At 43.6% G+C, this 21,405-nt stretch overlaps 1 protein-coding gene across 1 annotated transcript; it reads right to left on the reverse strand.

Moving 5' to 3' along the window:
- Positions 1–18,967: 18,967 nt before the first annotated feature.
- On the reverse strand, positions 18,968–20,679 carry LOC147252459 (uncharacterized). The gene has a single exon (XM_086221327.1). The coding sequence runs from the start codon at positions 20,572–20,574 to the stop codon at positions 19,153–19,155; it is 1,422 nt and encodes a 473-aa protein (XP_086077453.1). The 5' UTR covers positions 20,575–20,679; the 3' UTR covers positions 18,968–19,152.
- Positions 20,680–21,405: the final 726 nt, after the last annotated feature.

The following is a 21,405-nucleotide window of genomic DNA, read 5'->3' on the forward strand; positions in this document are numbered from 1 at the left end:
AACATCCCACCATCATGGTGCTTATATTTTCAGACGAAACTCCCCCAACTCAATATGCCAAGATATGTGTGCTGGAAACCTTCTATGATGAGAAACATTTAGAAAATCCCAAAATTTTGTAAATGAAAAAAACATTGTTTAACATTTTTTATAAAATATATGTAAGTAGTACCAAGTGAACTGATGGCACAGCTGGTAGCGTAGACTGTCCTAAAAAAAAAAAAAGATAATCGCATGTTGAGCTTGACCTTGTAATGAAAAAGATAATAACTCAAAAGTAAAGGATGTAAAATTATCCCCAAATCAGCTTGGGGCTCTAAGGATTAAACACTGTCTGTTGCAGGTCTCCCTCATGATAAAGCATGTTTCCAAAGGCCCCATTACTTGGCCTCTCTGGCATTCAGCATTCACTCATTACAGGTTATCCTCTCTTCAAAATGTGTCAATTTGGCACTGCCTACTCAGTTTTCTCAACTGTGTCTTATGTTTCGAGTGCGTATAACTGGTGTTGTGTGGTGTCAGTCTCAGATTCATTGATTCCTTTTTTGTAACATCAGGTCATTGCTAACCTCTTGCAAGGAAGTGAAAAGTACAATATAGCTGATAGTATAATTTGGTTTTATCATTACTACCTGATTACAGTCTCATCACTGAGATTGTCTCGGTGCATTTTATTCATCTCAGGTTCGTTTGCTCTCACTTTTCTGTTTCCTCATCTCCACTTTGTCTTTGCAGGTTTCCAACCATATCATTGTCTTTCAAGGTCATTGCTGACCTTCAGCCTTTGCAGGCTCACAGCATCGCATCAGCCTTTGCAGGCAAACAAGCAACAGTGGCCTCTGCCTTGCAGACTCAAAGGCAGCACCAAATCAGCCTGAGGTTCTATTGTGAGCTTGCGCCCTTTAATTCTGAGGATCCATCTCACAGCTGTTCTGAGAAGATGTCCTGGTGGAGTCAAATACCAAAGACTCATACTATAGTTTTCATATGTAATAAACATCATCTCTCTCTAAAAAGTCTACCCTGATTGAAATGATGCTAAGCAGAAATTCAGTCAGCAGGACGATGTGTTGCACTCAGGTTATATGGCTAACATCTCGCCCCTGTTCTGTCACTCTCTCTGAGCTCAGCTTTCTCCAGCTCTTCACTTCTTATCCAATAGGACAGCAATACATTGTCGTTGCTGTCTGTCTGTTGTTGCTATTGCTGAAGTTTTCTAAAATATGTCTCTTGCTTACTGCTCAGTCTTGGTTTGGAACTGCCAAGCGTGCCAATCCTCCTCCCCATTGCAGGATTCTCTCGAAAAAATCTGGCAACACCTTTTCATTTTCTCAGAGCAGAACCATCAAGTTGAAGCGATATTGAGGGGGAAGAAAACAGCTCTGGTTGTCACATAGAGTTGTCCCCATTCTCTATAAAAGTCTATGTAGAAGAGCCGCCATAAGCAGGCCCATGAAATGAACTGAGTTGTCGTGTATTTCGTGAAATACACGACAACTCCGTTCATTTCACTCTCTCAACAGAGAAGAAGGTCTAGTAAAGTTACTACGTTAGTTTTCAAAATCAAAACCTTGTTAACTTATGACTCATTGAGTTATAAGTTAGCAAGGTTTTGATTAACTTATGATTCATTGAGTCACAAGTTAACAATGTTTTGATTTTGAAAACTAACGTAGTAACATTACTGAACCAATTCATTCAATCTCTGTTTTTACCAGTAGCATTAGCCTAGCCAAGTAGCCACTATTAGTATTTTCTTGGCCAGGTGACTGGTCCCTCTGACACTCTTTCTTGGGGCCACAATGAAAAGAAAACAAGGAGACATTATAAGTTTTTTCAAGAAGAGGCAGACTGAGATGCCACAGCTTGACAACGGGGACAGCACCGATGGACCTCCAGGTGAAAATGATTTGAAATCTGGTCATACTTACCCCATATTACTCTTTGTTACTCTGAATTATTTTACAGTTAAATTACTTACTAAATGAAACTGATGTGTGCACTGTATTTTTAATTGCATGCCTTTGTTTAACATCTGCACTTTATACTATTGTGTAAGTGTAGAAAATACAACTTAAATATAAATTTAATAAAATAGTCGTACTGTATGTCAATCAATACTTCCAGATGCACCAAGGGAGAGACCATCCGGATCAGGTGTGGAAGAAAACACCAATAAGGAGTCGGACCAACCTAGCTCAGGTGAAATTACGGGCATGGAAAAATTTATTAAAATGTAGAATTTACTGACTTTTAATTACAAAATTAAATTAAACTGATGGCAATTGTTTGAGTACATTCATTGTGGAGAGCACTTTAAGTTTTGTCAAGAGATTTTGTGAAGTGTTAAGCAATAAATAAGGATTTATAAAATCATAATACAAATTGAAGTCATTGTCATACCTTTTGTACAGGTTAGATTTATTTGCTAATAATATGACTATTAACCTTTACAGGTTTACATGTAGAGAGGTAACAGTGAAACAAAACAAAGTTATTCTTCTACACTGTTATTTATTCTCTATTTGAGACCTTTGAATTTAGTCCACATTCGACCCTTAACTTTGTGAGATCTGTATTAGTATTTAGTTATGTTATTTTGCAGATTGCAGGTAGAACAGTCAGTTTTCCCCAAACTGGGTTATAGTTTAGGTATAACTGTGCCAAAATGTAGTTTACTATGCATTTCAGGGGTACTGTGGGGTTTGAACCCCCCAAAAAATTTTCGTCCGTATCGCGGCCGGAAAGGTGACACTGGCCACCCCAAAGGAAGTGTTGGTACCCCCTGCCCCCCCCCCCCCCCCGAAAAACTCTGGATCCGCCCCTGTCTCAAACACTTGGTATTCTAATTAGGTGTAGCTACAGAGTTGTATGTATTATTTTGATTACTCTGACTGCTCTGTTTTTAATTGCTCTGATCTGCAGATGTAAAACGGTCTTCACTCTTTATTATTTTTTAATGTCTTTCTTTAGATTGTAACGAGCATTTACTCTTTTATTATTTTAAATATCTTTCTTTAGAAGGCTGCACGGTGGCGCGATACGGACAAGAAGGTTTCAGGTTCGAGTCCTGGCTCGGGCATGGGATCTTTCTTGTGGAGTTTGCATGTTCTCCCCATACCTGCGTGGGTTTTCTCCGGGTACTCTGGCTTCTTCCCCATCCAAAGACATGCAATTGGGGACTAGGCTGATTGATACTCTAAATTGACCATAGGTGCGACTGTTAGTGCGAATGGTTGTTTGTCTCTATATTTTGGCCCTGCGATGGACTGGTGACCTAACCAGGGTGTACCACGCCTCTCGCCCATTGCTGCTGGGATAGGCTCCAGCCCCCCCCCCCCCCCCGCGACCCTTAATAGGAATAAGCGGAAGACAATTAATGGATGGACGGATCTTCGTGGATATCTTTGTGTGTGAATTTGAAAACATAAAACCACGTTGTTTAACCATATACTACTATACTCTACTATACTCATATGTATCCATATCGCATATGGACTCATACACTTTGCATACAACAACATCAACAATAGGATTTACGTAGGATGGTTTGAATCGATTACAAGCAAACTGCAAGATGGTTCCTTTCAAAATACTACCGTCAGACTGAGAGGGCGACTTGCTGCAATACTGGGTTTTATCCCGGGCGAGGAGTTTGAGATTTTTTCACTAGCTGTTTCAAAGAAACACATAGCCCCCCACCCGTTATTGTGGATTACCAGCTGGTCGCTGACAGCCACGCGGATCCAAAATCCGGATAGTACGCCAATAGACGGTCAGTCTGATGTGGGCTTGATTAACTACCCTGGATGCAGTTTATTCTCACAAGTTGACAAAAATAGGTGAAGGGTTGATTACACAGAGCTCCAACACATACCCATACCGGGGAATAATTAAATGTTTAATCAATTATAACACGGACACCCTGAACACACAGTTTGGCACAGCATTAATTCGTAAAGATGCGCATAATCATTTGAACGACACATCCGTGACAGATCCTAATTACGGACTCGTATACAGAGGAGCGTTTACTGCCAACTGTACAATTGTTGAGCTCATTGCCCCGATCCATGCAGATTTGTTTTTTCAAGAGAAACTTATGCTCAATGGACTTGACTGAAGAAACTGTAGGGATACTGGTTGTGGTGGATTGAATGAGTAGGCGAGCAGCCAGAGTCTCGGTCAGGAGACGAGGTATGGAGGGAGAGACGGAGACAGAGTTTCCAAGTTGATGCGAAGTATTTTATTGGTATTTCCTGGATAGGTGATTGAAGGGGGTTGCGGGAATTGTGTGGGTGTGCTGTAGGCAAAACAAGGGATTTAAGAGTTAACTGAAATCACTAATCTTCAAATTAAATAAACTAATAAAAGTGATAAATTGTCTTAATCAACATAATAAGTACGAATAAAATAACTACCCAGTCCAGTGCCTAAAAGAAGGGGACAAACATGAGGAGATCTAACAAAAGGCTAACCGGCTTGAGCTAACAGAAAGGCTAAAAAAAAAACCACATGGCCTGAGGTAACAAAGCGAAGGGGTGTAGTTTCAAACTCTAAAACAACTAAAGGAGAATAAAAGGAACCAACTCACTTGACACACACACTGGACTGGGGTAAGGAAAAGCTGGTGAATAGCTGGAGGACAGCTCGAGAAACAGCAACTAGGTGCTTCTTCTGAGACACACTCCAGCACACTGAGGCTCTGCCTCGGAGCAGCTGCAGAGCATCTCAGTTGATCAGGTGGGAATGGCTCCAGGTTGGGCCTGCCTCCCAGGAAGGCAGGTGCAGTAAAACTTCTCCCTTCTGAGGGAGCCTTGCAGGGAAGGCGTTTGGAAAAGAGTTTGGATGTGCAGTCCTTTACAGTCTTTTACACAGCCGCCCCGGAATTGGGGTCAATTCCTCCAGGAAAAAGATTGTCACTCCTCACCGTTAACTCCGGCAGGGCTATGAGCCATGAGACTGGTCTGGTGTTGATCTGTTTGCCTACTTTCACGTCCCCAGATCGGACCCGGCCATCTCGGCCAATGTTGACGTCAGTAACATGACCAATTGGCCAGGAGGCTCGAGGCAGCTGGGGGTCGAGGATCAGGACAGTCTGGCCCACTTCAAGATTTGGGACATCCTTTTGCCACTCGGGCCTTGCTTGTAGGGTCGGCAAGTAGTCCCAGATGAAATGGGTCCAGAAATGGTCCGCTAACTTTTGGCTATTGCGCCACTTCCTGTGACCAAGGAGGCTACTGTAAGCGAACATAGCTTGGGGCAGAGAAGCATCTCACTGCCCCATTAAAAGCAAATTGGGAGTGACAGGATCCAGCTCAAAGGACCATTGAAGAAACTGTAAGGATATTGGTTGTGGTGGAGTGAGTGGGTACCTGAATGGGCGTGACCCGGTGTTTGTAGCCCAACTTGTCGGGAAGACAACTCCATCGTAGGCCCAAGGTTGATTCTTGAGGATCGACCCCAGCTTGAGAGAGCCAGAAGTCTGCACTAACTGCTCGTGCTTCTGAAGGGAGATGTTCAACCACTTTTGGCTCATTACTTGCCCACTGTCGGATTTCAAATCCTCCCCTGGACAGGGTGGTGCGAAGTTTGTCCAGCAGAGTCTTTGCTGTAGCCGGAGAAGAGAAACTTTGCAAGCAATTGTCCATGTAGAATCCCTTGAGTACAGAGTCTAGGACCTCTTGGTCACTCTCTGGGTGCTCTTTGGCATGATGCTGTAGGGCATAGATGGTGCAACAGGGGCTATAGGTTGTACCAAAGGGCAGCACCTGCCATTCGTAGGTACAGGGATTTAGAGATGGATTCAGTACTCTCCAGATGAACCTGGGCAGGGGTTTGTCAGTAGTGAGGAGGTGGATCTGATGAAACATGGACCTAATATCCTCACTGATGGCTATAGTGTGCTCACGGAACCGGAGGAGCACACCAAGGAGTGAAGAGCCCAGAGTAGGACCGGGTAGAAGGCAATGGTTAAAGTTCAGGCCATTCATCTGGAAGGAGCAGTTGAATACCAGCTGATGCTTTCCACTGTCTTGTCTGATGATGTGATGAGGAACGTACCAGGATTCAGAACCTGGCTGGTCATCTTTTGGTTCCACTTCCTTCACATACTTCGAATCCACAAGTTTCTGGATTTCCTGTTTATAGACATCCGCCAACGTAGGATCTCGCTTCAGTCGGCACTCAGTTCCTCAGGAATGCAGTGGTTGTTGAAAGTGGTACATTCATATCAGCCAGAATTTTTAGAGAAGTTGTCCACCCCGTCAGTCTTGACGAGTCATTTACATTGTGATTAGCATTAACACTATTGATCAAATCATACACGTGTGACCCTTTCATTATTTTATTGTTGAAGATGATCTCCCCTTGGTCTGACCACGACACCGTGTCAGGAGCACCACTCAACAATGCCAAAATGTGCTCTGCATTTTTCCGACTCCTCTTAGGCATGTGTTTTAATAAATCTTAGACTACCCTGTCTCTAATAACAGGTGTCTGTGGGACGATGGGGGCAGCATCATCAGTTGTAGCATCAGCAACAGCGCCGTTGTCAGGAGGCTCAGCATAAGCAGACTTTTCAGAAAGAGGGAGCGACAGGGTCACTACAGTCTTTTCTTGCTCACTTTGTCTCACAAGTGTCAGATACCTTTGAAGGATAGATAGACATTTTTTAGCTTTTCCATACATATTCACACCTGGCTGATCCAAAACCTCAGCCATTGCTTCCAGTTTGTTTTGCGCATCATTCCAGATCAATCCGTGTTCTGTTGCTTTAACAAATCCAGCTGGCTTTGGGGAACCAAATACACTGTATCTGTATATTCCATGGTTGTCTTTACTTTGTCCAAATTAAATCAACAATGAAGGGGATTGCAGCACCTAACAGCAGCAGTAGAAAACCCCCAGTCTGTTTTACAGATTTTCTTTTTTTAACAACTTTAACTTTTTTGTCAGCAATGAGTCTAATCTGATTTTTTTCTTTTTAAACTGTTTGTACTGGCTGGTGTTTAGCGGCATGTTCCCATTTAGCACGTGAAGCACTATTTCACACTAAGAAATGATGAGATCAGGACCCGAATTTGCAATAATGACCTTTCTCATTCTGGGTGATGACTTATATAGTAGCTCGAGCAGAGGGAGGTTTCTTTGAACGCGTGAAAACGTCTTGACTTTTTTCTAATCTTTTTAGGCATGTTGACGACTGACTTCTCCACCAAAAGATCGCTTCTGAGCCTTAAATGATCTGGCGTCTTAGCTTTATAATCTATGAACAGGTACTTGTAAGGGGCGGAGGTTGCGTCATTACACGACTCCAAAATATAATTGCTGTTTCCCAGAAACATCTGTCTTCCCAATAATGAGATTTGATATCGGTCCCTGGGGTTCTTGAAAAGAATTAAATAACTGGTGTTTAGGTTTATGGTCCTGCTGGCCTTACCTTGAATAAACAAATTTTGTACCAGATATATGCAGCTAAGATTTTGATGATGAAAATATTTTATAAAAACATTTTGAACTTCTATATTATTGCATGCATCATTCATCAAGTCGTCAATCATTAATAGATTATTTTTTTCAGGTAGGAGCAGAGAATCGTCACACGAGTCCGGTAAACCCTCCACAAAGTTTATCTCTCTGAGTTTGAAAAGATGGTCATACATTGGTTGCCAACAAGAATAAATGTAAACAATGTTGTCTATAGGATGTGAAATAATGTGTGCGTTTTCTTTAATATCTTTAACAAAAAAAGTTTTTCCGCAGTTGGAAGGGCCGCTCACCACCATGCTAAAGGGATGTTTTAACAGAGGGTCAGAGTAAAGCAGAGTGGTGTAATCGGGATAAAGTCAACACTTGTTATAACCACCTGAACTTTTTTAATGACTGTGTCATTTTTAAGGTGGAATCGCTTTTTATTGCACTTGATTGTGTGCAACATGGCTGTCAAGTAGGCATCTGTGTTTTTATTGGCTGTGAATGATTGAACCAATCCCTTCAGAGATCCTGGGCGGACAGTTTTGGAGTTTGTAACAGAGTTTAAAGTTACACCCTTGCATTTAACCACTGTCTTGTCATATCGTGTTAGGTACACGTAACACTTAGGCCCTTCGGACACAAACTCTGTGATGAAATCCCCACCCTCTAGCTCATCTGTTAAATCACCCAGATACGGCCCTGTTGGGGGGACCCACTCACCTGTATGGGCCGTGAATAGAGTCTGTGTTGCAGTAAAGAACGCGCTTCTGCTGTTTGTCGAGCAGGTTGTAGAGTTCGAGGCGGGCGTAGGCTGTGGTCATGGCACCTATGAATACATTTATGTCTTTTACACAGGCCCCCTTACCATAGGCATGTGTCCACTGCACCATAGCGACATCATCAGAGATAAAACAAAACTGGCTCACATTGTTGTGATCACTAAACAAGAGCTGGGTAAACCTCTCAGGTTCTATCAGCTCACAAGTGGGCATGTTGCATCTCATACTGAATTGGCCTCAGAGTGATTTGAGGAGGAGTTTGTTGCAACTTCTGACTGCTTTGTTGACGCAGATTTTGTCCAGATCGAGTCTGATACCCTCCTTTTCATAATAGTCATTCTTTAAACAATGTGTCTGTCTTGTTCGGAAAATGCCAGACCTCTTCAATGTGCACAAGGCGATACCCCTTTTCAAGAACTTTTTGAAGCTCGAAAGAGACCCTGTTGCTCGGTGTCACAATGGCTGCACTCACTTGACTGATTTAGCTGTTTTATTTTGTTGCACGTATGCTCCATCGTATGTAAGCGCCAGTGTGTCACGGGGTAAAAAAAGTGTTTTACAGACACCCATGCAACTGCCTGCTAGTGCGGTGAAACTGTAGGGATCTATTTTCATACAGTCTAAAAACGCATCGCAGTAGATTATGCAGGCCTTTCTCTACACTTCCAAGTCAATAATGCAGTATTTGTGCATTTCAGTTTGAAGGTCAAATGTTTCATGGTGCACAGTGTTGTACCACTCCATAAACTTTTTCTGGACACTCATTTATTCAAAGCCGTAGAAAGACAGGTCAGGGTATTTACCCTTGTAGTATTCTGTGGCCCTGGTGTTAAACAGGTGTGGGAAGTACTCCTTTTCTAAGTCTTTAAATCCTAGAGCATTGGGGGGTTTTGCCAATCGCATTGGAAGAAAAGAGAAAGAATCGATCCATCTCTGATCATTTGCTTCATCATACATGTGGATCACTCTACTGCTGGAGCAATTCCCCACTTGACGAAAGGCTCTATTAGAATTTAGTTGTCAAAACCTGAAGCATTGTGGGCTATAAACGTGAATCCGCGAAACTTGGGCTTTCTGTGCAGCTTTTGATACCATTGACCACCATGTCCTTCTACAGAGACTGGAACACGTCATTGGCATTAAAGAAACTGCACTAAACTGGTTCAGGTCATATTTACTAAGTTGATCTCAGTTCGTACTAACTAATAATAACCCCTCGGAAACCACTGTAGTCACTTATGGTGTTCCACAAGGCTCTGTGCTTGGACCAATCCTCTTCACCCTTTATCTGCTTCCTCTCGGTCAAATTATTAGGAAACACAATTAATTTACACTGCTATGCTGACGACACACATCTGTACTTATCAATGCATCCTCATGAAATAAATCAGCTGACTAAACTGGAGGCCTGTCTAAAGGAGATAAAAACTTGGATGACCCATAATTTCCTTCCATTAAACTCTGATAAAACTGAAGTCATTGTCCTGGGCCCAAAACATCTTAGAGACACCCGATATAATGAGATAGGTACCCTGGAAGGCATTACCTTGGCCCCCAGCACGACCATAAGGAACCTAGGAGTTCTTTTCGATCAGGATCTGTCCTTTAATGCCCATATTTAGCAAATTTCTAGGACTGCTTTCTTTCATTTACGAAACATTGCTAAGATCAGACACATCCTGTCTCAAAAAGATGCAGAAAAACTAGGCCATGCCTTTGTCACTTCCAGGCTGGATCACTGCAATTCCCTCTGTTGTGTCTTGATTACCTGTTTTGTCCCGTCAGTGAGCCCATGCGCCCTTCTGTGGTTTAAGTTGGAAGTGATGTAAACTCTTGCTAATTCTCTGTCTGTATGCTGCGTTGAATACAGCAAGTCATGAGCGATACTTCCTGTTCTTCTGTGTCTTAATTGTTATAGTACAAGCTAACACGGTACATAACAAAACTGGCGATGAGGTATTGCCTCACGTTATTGTTTTTCGGCGGATAGCAACACTGAGCAGCGGCACAAGCTAACAGTGGCTGTTAGTTGCTCCGGAGAGGAAACAGGCCCGGGCGGCGGACGGAGTTGCTAAGGAGACAACTCCGAAGAGGAAAGGAGACCAAAGTAAACGGAAAGGAAAGACAGTATGGCACGGACATGAAGACTTTGAAAGGTTGTGGGTAACAAATAAAGGACAATAAGAGACGACAGGAAAAACAAAAGGGATAAGACTAATTGCTGGATTGCTGAATAATTTCTGAAATGGCGGGGCTGATTGGAAGCATTGGACCATTTGAGGAAAATACAGAGCAGTTGAGTTCCTACACGGAAAGATTTGAGTATTTTGTTCTGGCTAACAAGGTTGGACAGGATGTCGTTGTACCAACGTTTTTGAGTGTTATGGGAGGAAAATCATTCAACCTGCTGCGCAGTCTAGTGCAGCCTGAAAAGCCAGGAGATAAGTCCTATGAGCAAATTGTGACAATATTAAAGAACCACTACTCACCAAAGCCACTTATAATTGCAGAAAGATTCAGATTCCATAAAAGGAATCAGGAAGAAGGTGAATCTGTTGCACAGTTTGTTGCTGTACTGAAACAGTTATCAGAATATTGTGAATTTGGGAATTCACTCAATGACACCATACGTGACAGGCTGGTGTGTGGCTTACACATTGAGGCTATTCAGAAACGTTTATTGACAGAAGCAAATCTGAGACTGGATAAGGCCATTGAGATCAGCACATCAATGGAGATGGCTGCCAGAGAGGCTCAGCAGCTCAGTGTAACAAGCCAAGTGCACAAAATGTGCGCCGAGTCCACCATGAAAACAACACCTGGACAGCCGTGCTACCGTTGTGGAAAAGCAAGGCACCAGGCACCAGAGTGTTGGTGTAAGGACTTGGATTGTAGAAACTGCGGTAAAAAGGGCCACATCGAACGTGCCTGTAAAAACAAGAAATCACAATCACACAGACCAGAAAAGAGAGCAGGTTTCCATAGACACAAAAAGAAACATGAACAAGATGGAACATGAGCGAGTGATAGTGAATCTGATAACGACACTGTGCATGTTTTATCTGTCATTGACAATGATGATGATGGATACTGGGTCATACCACTGCTGGAGAATAAACCAGTTCGGATGCAGGTGGACACAGGTACACGTGTATCCATGGTATCAGAAGCCGTGTACAAGGAAAAGCTGAAACACCTCGCTCTACGAGACACCAAGCTGAAGCTGAAGACATGCACTGGTGAGTCTGTTCCAGTGTTGGGAGCTGTGAATGTTACAGTGGAACACAACAAACAAAAACAGGTTCTTCCACTGTACATCGTCCCAGGTAACCATCCAGCTCTGCTAGGTCGTCGGTGGCTACAAAAGATTAAGCTAGACTGGCAAGGAGTGTTCATGGTTATGGATGGAGAACCAAGCCCTCTACAGGAGATATTAAAGAAACATTCTAAGGTTTTTGACGGGGAACTGGGCAGCATGAAAGACATCATGGTCAAGCTCGTGGTAAAACCCGACAGCACACCAAGGTGTTAAAAGGCAAGACCTGTACCATATGCCATCAGACCAAAAGTGGAGGCAGAGTTAGACAGGTTAGTGACAAGTGGGGGTTCTGAAACCTGTGAGCACAAGTGATTGGGCTACACCCATTGTGCCTGTTATAAAAAAAAGATGGTACTCCAAGAATCTGTGGTTATTTTAAAGTCACAGTAAACTCAGTCCTGACAACTGAAAAATACCCATTACCCCTCATTGATGACCTTTTCTCATGTTTGGCTGGAGGACAGAAGTTAAGCAAGATAGAGTTATCTCAAGCTTATCTTCACATGCATGTGGACCGCGAGTCACGGGAGCTGCTGACTATTATGACACACAAAGGACTGTACCAGTACCAAAGGCTCCCTTTCGGGATCACCTCTGCCCCAGCGCTGTTCCAAAGAGAAATGGACCAGATCCTCAGTGGTCTCTCAGGTGTTCAGTGCTATCTGGATGACCTGCTCATCACAGGACCAGATGAACAATCACACTTGAGAAATTTGGATGCGACACTACAATGTCTGGAGGACTATGGTTTAAAGGTACGGAAAGATAAGTGTGAGTTTTTCAGACCATCTGTTGAGTACCTAGGACACATCATCGACAGCACAGGACTCCACAAAGCTCTATCTAAAGTGAAGGCTATCATGGAGGCCCCAGCACCCACAAACGTGAGTCAGCTGAGGTCATTGCTCGGCCTGCTGACATACTAAGCAAGGTTTGTGCCCAACCTTGCCAAAAAGTTAAAGCTGCTTCATGCACTGCTTAACAAGACAACAACATAGAAATTGACTGACAAATGTGAGACAGCGTTCAAAGAGGTAAAAAAAAGCTCTTGCCCAATCTGAGGCTCTCGGCCACTTTGACCCAAAGTTGCCACTTCAGCTGGCATGCGATGCTTCACCTTATGGGGTAGGTGCCGTCATGTCTCACATCATGCCATCGGGAGAAGAGAGACCGATTGCCTTTGCATCGAGGACACTCAGCAAAGCAGAAAGCAACTACGCACAGATCGAGCATGAAGTACTGTCTTATTGTGTTTGGAGTAAAAAAATTACATCAGTATCTTTTCGGCAGGAAATTCACGTTGTTGACGGACCATCGACCTTTGACCTCCATCTTTGGTCCTCACCGTGGCATTCCATTGCTGGCAGCCAGCTGTATGCAGCGATGGGCTCTGTTGTTATCTGCCCACCAGTACGAGATCAAGTACAGAAAGTCAGACCAACATCAAAATGCTGATGGGCTCTCAAGACACCCTCTGCTTGCCACACTATCTGAGCCAACAAAAGCTAAGATATTCTACTTCAAGGATGTAACGGTTGCTCCAGTCACTGCAGCTCAGGTGAAGAAACACACACACACTGACCAAGTGTTGTCTGAGGTCTTGGATATCATCACGAGGGAAAGGGAAGGAGTGATGTAACCCAGCCTTAAGCCTTACCTGGCAAGACGAGATGAACTTTCAGTTCAGTCTAGTTGCTTATTGTTGGGTTATCGTGTCATCATCCCACCACCCCTCAGAATGAAAGTGCTTGCGGAGCTACATACTGGACATTGTGGTGTGGTACGGATGAAAGAGATCGCACGCAGCGACTTCTGGTGGCCAGGTCTCGATGCTGCTATAGAGGAGAAAGCAGGCTCCTGCCCTGACTGTCAGAAACAGAGAAACATCCCACAGCTGGCACCATTACACCCGTGGGACTGGCCTGATGAACCATGGCAAAGAGTCCACATAGACTTTGCTGGGCCACTGGAGAGCCACATGTTCTTAGTGGTTGTTGATGCTCATAGCAAGTGGAAATGACTGTGCATGCCAAATGCATAATCTGGATGGTCACATGACCAGGACATTTTCACATGACCTAACTGACATGATGCAGGGAAACCTCCACCATCCCTCCTCAAACTACAGACAGTAGCAATGGGTTAGTGTACCACCACTTCAGAGGTTGCTGTGATGAAGAGTACCTCTTCAGGGAAAACCATTGAGGAGCTGAGATCTATTTTCAGTCGTTTTGGTCTGCCACAACAAGGAGTCGCCATGGAAACAGATTCACCGTGAGAACTTCTCTTTCAAACTAAATGGCCACTGTTCTCCAAGCCACTCTGTCCCTTAAAAACAGCAGCTTGATATTTAACACAGTTTCTCTAGTTTAAAGAGTCTGGCAGGTCTAAAAGGGTTAATCATTGTTTTGTTTTGTTTTTTTTACCAATAATCAGTCAAACTCCTGGAACATTAGGCTAAAATCTTAATGACCATTGTAATCTCCCTTACACACCAATTAATTCTTACGCTATCATTTACGGAAATGACTGTGCACGCCAAATGCATAATCTGGATAGTCACATGACCAGAACATTTTCACATGACCTAACTGACATGATGCAGGGAAACCTCCACCATCCCTCCAAGTTCCAAACATTTGCAGCAGGCGATAAGGTGCTCACTCAAAACTTCACCAGGGGTGTTAAATGGACACCTGCCGTTGTTATTGCAAAGACAGGCCATGTGTCTTACACATTTGAAACCAGTGATCACCTCATCTGGAGAAGACATGTGGATCAGCTGCTCCATCCCTCTGTCTCATGTGATGCTGCAACTCCAGTACTGCCCCTTGTTCCTGAGTCAGTGGTCCATCAGGAACAACATCAATCAGTAGAAGTGCCGCAGAAGCAACCTGCAGAAGCTGACACTGTTCCAGGCACACCAAAGCCTGTTCTGGTGACAGGGCCGGACACCATTCCCAGCCCAGGACTCACTCAGTCCTCACCAGACGCTGTAACTGACTTACCCAGAGGTCGTGTTTATCCAAAAAAGAAACAGAAGACCTCCTGACAAACTGCCGTTATAGTTAATATTTGACTTTTGTTTGAGGGAATGTCAAAAGTAAAGGGGGAGGTATATGTTGTGTCTTGATTACCTATTTTGTCCCGTCAGTGAGCCCGTGCGCCCTTCTGTGGTATAAGTTGGAAGTAACGAAAACTCTTGCTAACTCTCTGTCTGTATGCTGCGTTGAATACAGCAAGTCATGAGCGATACTTCCTGGTCTTCTGTGTCTTGATTGTTATAGTACAAGCTAACACGGTACATAACACCCTCCTATCAGGCTGCACCAGTAAGTCCCTAAAGACTCTCCAGCTGGTCCAAAACGCTGCTACCTGCGTGTTGACGGGAACTAGCAGAAAAGACCATATCTCTCCTGTACTGGCTTCTCTGCATTGGCTCCCTCTCAAATTTAGAATAGAATTCAAAATTCTCCTTCTAACATACGAAGTCCTCAACAGTCAGGCTCCTTCATACCTGACAGAGCTCATAGTCCCCTACTATCCAGCTAGAACCCTTCGCTCCCAGGATGCAGGGTTACTTGTGGTTCCTAGAATTTCTAAAAGTAGAATGGGAGCCAGAGCCTTCAGCTATCAGGCTCCCCCACGTGGAACCGTCTCCCAGTTTCGGTCCGAGATGCAGACACCCTCTCGACCTTTAAGAGCAGACTAAAGACATTCCTTTTTGATCAGGCTTATAGTTAGGGCTGCTTAGGCTGGCCCTTAGATATACTGCTATAGAATTAGGCTGCTGGAGGACCTCCCATGGCGCACTGGGCTTCTCTCTCCTCCTCTCTTCCCTCTCTGTCCTCCTATATGTGTCATACATAAATCATACTTGTATGTATTACTAACTCGTCTTCTTCTCCAGAGCCTTCAGGCTCCCCTCATCCCAGATTCCGGGTGCTGCTGGAGGAGGCTGCAGACCTGAAGAGGCTCAAGCTGCTACCGGAAGCACCACCTGCTCACGTCCCCGTCTGTCCATCAGTCTCTTCCCCCTTTCTCTCTCTCTTCATCTCTGTCCCTCTCTTTCCTTCTGTATATCTGTCTCCCTCCATTATCTGTCTTTGTCTCTGCCCCGCTCTCCTGCTCTCTTTCCCCCCAATCGGTCAAAACAGAAGGCCGTCCCCATTGAGCCTGGGTCTGCTCGACATTCCTGCCTGTTAAAAGGAAGGTTTTTGTTGCCGCTGTTGCAGGATGTGCTTGCTCATGGAGAATTGTTGGGTGTAAATTCATTGAAGGAGTGTGGTACTAGACCTGCTCTACTTGTAAAGTGTCATGAGATAACTTTTGTTGTGATTTGGCGCTATATAAATAAAATTGACTTGACTTGTAATGATTACCAAATTCCGAGACGCACCACGAAGTGTTGAAACAGAATTTGTTTCCGTTGATGTCCATTGCACATACAAAACATGCCTGATGCTTCCCCTCATGGTAACAAGTCTCGAAATCATACAGGATGTATTTTCTCCCAGGGTCTTTTTTTTCAATAGGCTGTATATAGCACACATGCTCAGAGCTACCATTGATAACACATTCATGACAGTGTTCACATTTTGATGGTTTGCAGACATTGTTTTCTTTTTTTTACCAACTTTGTAAAATGTACTGTACCTCCTGCAACATTTTAGATTGTTGCAGGGAATCAGGCTGGGTTTTTTCAAGCTTTGTGTGCCTTGTAAAAAACTCTGATTTACAGATATAGCAACAGTCCGTGCATTTTGCAATATGCGTTCTTTGCAATATGTAAAGCACACATTGCACAAATATTTGCAGTTGTGCATTCGAGGAGCATCACAAGTGCTGTAGCAGTAATTACAGACATAAGCAGCTCCAAAAAAGGCTTTTACATTGGTGATTAAGTAGTCATGATTATCATGTAAATAAAGTCAGATAGTGTTTGATTTTGGGGTGGTGTTAGTTTGGAAACATTGTAGGCATTTACGATCCTCTGTGTGGTGGTAAATCACTATTTTGGCATTTACTAGGGACTCAAATCTGGACACGTGTGTGAATGAAACCAGTTGTGAGGTGCTGAGACCTACTGACGCATGTAGACGCTCAGCCTGCGCCAGTATGTCTGGAATAGACATTGAGGCATTGATGGCATGGGCAATGCACAGATAAAAGCAAAGACTGTTGTCCTCTATACGGTTGTTGGGGTTAAAGAGAAAATTTGCTTTTTTAGAAAAAATCTCATCATAGAACACATTCCCCAATTTCAGACACCCAGCCCCAGAGTGGTTTTGTGCAACTGTAACAATAAACTCCAATTCATCGTCAGTCATGGATGTGTCATTACTCTGAATAACCTGAGCGACCGCTTCTATAGATATATCTTGGCTGTATTCGTCGTCGGATTGTAACACAGCTTGCACATCGCAAGCCAGGGACGGCACTCTCAAAACAACATTTAAAACACTGCCAGGTTGTGACATTTCTAATACCTGGCCAATCACCCCGGATAGGTTATCTCTTAACAATGGATGGCACATGGTCGGGGCTGTTGACAACTACATTCCTGAAATCAACTTCTTGATGCAGTTCTACAGCATTAAAAGGCCTGATTTCCCTCACATCCACTTGACCATAGCTACTTTGTCTGGCAATACTTGTGGAAGGGATGTTTGGTGTGTTAAGACTGCTACTCGCGATGAGTTCAGACCCCTGTGTAATGACTATTCAGTATGTTGTGGTTGTGATGGTATGGTGTGGCGCCTACCCTTTAAAAGTTCTTGATCTCGTGTGGCTTGTGATGGTTCAAAATACTGGGCGAAAATCTCTTCAAGATCTTTCAAATCCTCGTCTGTGGCCCTAGGTTGAAGTATGGTAAGTAAGTAGTCTGTAATCCTTTACCCTCTATCCACATCTGATGTCAGAGACGGCGAATTGATGTTGGATGTGGGAGCCGGATGTCTTTTGAGCATCTCATCCTCCCGCTGCAGATGAGACGGCCCTGGTGTTGGATGGACGAAGAGAAAAAAAATGTTTCGTTAAGTAAGCATTATCCATATTGACTGCATATAAAAAAAATGTTTTTAAAAACACACGCATACACACACACACACACGTTACCTACCAGCATAGCCTACACCTAGGGTGTTTCTCGTAGTTGTGCAATTCTTCTTCTCCATGGGTCTGTATTTTTAAAATTAAATGCGTGGCAAAGCAGGCTGAATTTCCAGGTGAATTTTAATACATGATAGGTGGTTTAAGTCTGATACTCACCCTTGTGCTCCGGGCGTTGGTCTTCTCTTTAAATTGAGCCTGTTTTTGCGCTGTGTTGCCTCTGCAGTGTCTGTTCGCAATTACTTTATTACTTTATGAATATAAGCCTTAAAAACCATATGGGAATGTTGGTTAACTTGTTTTACATGCCCCTAAAACAAAAGGCCAGACCTGTGACTTGTAACACCAAACACAACCACAAGGCTTGAGAGAGGACATGTCTGAATTTGTCTGGAATACCTTTTTTCTGCAGGTCACAGGCTAAAAGTTTTACTAAAGCAGATATTTATCTGTTTAATGACATGGACACCACATCAAGTAAATAATACAAGCATCATAGAAACTCTCAATTTGTTACGGCAAGGTCAATTAAAACCATCCGTTTGAAATATTGGAGGATCATATAAATAGGATATATGGAGGATATATTAAATAATTTAGTTGTCTAAATCGATGCTTTCACTCTGTACATAAGTTTTTCTGTCAGGATGAGTTGCTCAACATACAACACCCCTAATGAGAAAGTGTCTACAGGCAACGAAGCCATGCTTCAGAGACTGTCGGCATTTTAAAATGGATTTTATCATACCGATCCGTCCGCGGCAGCAGGTCCGCGCTCCAACGCTAGGTGTCCAATAGCGCAACCGTACTCACGCACACATAGACACAAACGCACGCGCGTACACGCGCACTCTCACTCGCTACCGCAACGGGTACGCTCCAACACTGGCGAACTTTTCCTCTCCCGTAATCCTTTGCGATAACGCAATAGCGGCAGGCTCTGCATTAATTGATCGAATTATGCTAAATAAAATAATACTTTAATAGTTGTATAAAATATCATGTCGTAGGTATGAAACTCAATGACGTGGGAGCGTGGTCACACTCGCAAAATCACGTGATCAAACGAACGAAGTCACGTGATCACACGCACCGGGTGGCGTCATAACAAAAACATCTAATAAACTGTGTTAATTGTATTGTATTAAACGAGTTAAAATTCTGGTAGCAAGTCATGTGTTTGTCATTTTTTAGCCTCCTTCAGTGCCTGGGATAAACCGATTTATTTAAAGGCTCACGAGTCTTGAAGAAACACTCTTACAATCCAATTTTAATACACAAATCAAACATCTGATAATATATTGGACATTCACTTTAGTTTAATTCTTAAAACTGCATTCCAAACATCTGTTTCTTAACCATGCTTTGTGTTCTGTTGCTTCAGAACTGTTCAGATTAAGATTACTGTGCTTCTACAGCAACCACTTGCAGGGTTGCTGGGTCATAGTTCAGAATCTTGTCTTGGGTTTAGGGGCTTTTCATGTCTTTCTTCCTCTTCATTCTGCCGTAGTTAATTTTGCAGGTCCAGTCAGGATACTTCTCTGCATGGAGTTTCCTGGCAGCTGCTGCTTGTTCAAAGTATTTAGCCCTCACTTCTTCAGGAAGGGCCCTCCACTTCTCCCCCAAGACTTCACTAATAACACGATTATCTCTAACATTGAGCTCATTCTTGACGTTCTCCCTCTGCTCCCCCACGAAGATCATATAAGCGTTCAACGGCTTCTTCACATACGAGTCCTTGTAAGGCTGCTGGACTTTAGCCTTTCTCTTTTTGGTGATTTTGTTTTTTCTTGGTGGAGTGGCTGTGGCTGGTGCAGCTGCTGCTGGTACAACCCTGTACACAGCCTCTCCTCCCATTGTTCCAACTGCACACAGGGCACGGACAGGTCCATTGTTGGGGGGTGGTGGGGCAGCAGGGGGGTTGGCAGCTGCTCCATGATGTGGCCAGTGGTGGCCATTGATAACAGCACCCGTCTGTCTATTAAGTGGAAATAGCTGTCCATTCTGATGAGGCTGTAGATGCTTGTGGGTCCAGTTGGGTGCAGCCGTGGCTACATCTGGACCATATCCCATTTGGATGTTCCTACAGTAGCCTCTGTTCTGACCTGCCACTGCTGGCTGAGGGTTGTAATTACTGAACCATAACCCAGGAGGGTCATCTGGTTGAGGGTGAACTGGCTGAGGGTAAACTGCTTGAGGATTAACTGGTTGAGGGTGAACTGGTTGATGGTGATTCATATTGAACCATAACTCAGAGGGGTCATGTGGTTGATGATAAACTGGTTGATGGTGATTCATATTGAACCATAACTCAGAGGGGTCATGTGGTTGATGATAAACTGGTTGAGTGTGATCTGCATTGGACCATAATCCAGGAGAATCATCAACTGGTTGAGGGTGAATTGGTGGACTTTGACCCAAATTGAACTGGAACCCATCAGGATCACCTGGCAGAGGATGAACTGGTGGAAAATGAACAGGTTGGGGGTCATCTGGTTGAGCGTGAACTGTTTGAGGGTCATCCATGTTGAACTGTAACCCAGCAGGTTCAGCTGGTTGAGGGTCAACTGACTGAGGTTGACTGGTATTGAACCATAATTCTGCAAGATTGTCCAGTTGAGGGTGATTCGTATCGAACCATAACCAAGCAGGATCAACTGGTTGAGGGTGATCCGTATCAAACCCCATGTTAGTAGGATCAACTGGTTGATGGTGATCCGTATCAAGCCATAACCAAGCAGGATCAACTGGTTGAGGGTGATCTGTCTCAAGCCATAACCAAGCAGGATCAATTGGTTGAGGGTGATCTGTATCAAACCATAACCCAGCAGGATCGACTGGTTGAGGTTGATTTGTGTTCTCAAATGGAACAAATTCTCTATTACTCATGATCGTCTTTCAACTCCTGATTCTCCAAACCTCCGTAACACCAACACAAGAAGAAAACTCCTGAGTCTAGTTGTCTGCAGGTATTCTGAGTGGATGTATTTGTATGAATCACCAAGTTAGTCTCATAAATGACAACTATCAACTGTCATCCCTGCCATCCCTGTCATCCCTGCCATCTCAGTCACCGTGATGTCTGTAATGTACACCACCTGACCTACTGGCCTCGACAGTGATTGGGAAGAATTCCTTTACCTGACAGCTTTGTCTCACCCTCTGCCCCAAGATCATGCTGTCCAGGATCTGGGTGGTACAGGTGTTGGTATTCTACATATTGTGATTGAATTTCACTCCACATAGAGACTTTGATTAAGGAGTCACCATGGAAGCAGGTTCACCGTGAGAACTTCTGTTTCAAACTAGATGGCCACTGTTCTCCAAGCAACACTGTCCCTAAAAATAGCAGCTTGATACTAACCCTTAGGGATCCATTCATGCAAAGTGCGTGACTCTAGACACACAGTCGTTGCTCTCAGATATCTCTGGAATGGTTCATCAGATCTCATTCACACACATATCACATGACAGTACACTTTACAATGGTACCTATCACCTATTTTTTGCATTCAAGTATTTGTTAAAAAATAATTTTTGAATTTGGCTGAATTTCATCAAAAATATGGTTCACAAAAAGCTGTGCACTGATGTGCTCTCCTTTTACTCATCGAAATAACCCACAAACCCTTCATCAGAAAAAAAATATGACATATATATCATATCGACGCCTTCTTAAAATAATCACCTCAGTCATTTTTTCAGATTTTTCAGGAAACA

This window comes from Aulostomus chinensis, chromosome 12 (genome assembly GCF_037954235.1).
Source record: "Aulostomus chinensis isolate RoL2024-O1b breed Wild chromosome 12, RoL_Achi_v1.0, whole genome shotgun sequence".
Taxonomy (NCBI): Eukaryota; Metazoa; Chordata; class Actinopteri; order Syngnathiformes; family Aulostomidae; genus Aulostomus; species Aulostomus chinensis.

Coding starts and splice junctions, on each gene's coding strand:
- LOC147252459 (XM_086221327.1), bottom strand. CDS start 20,574: ATGAGTAATAGAGAATTTGTTCCATTTGAGAACACAAATCAACCTCAA.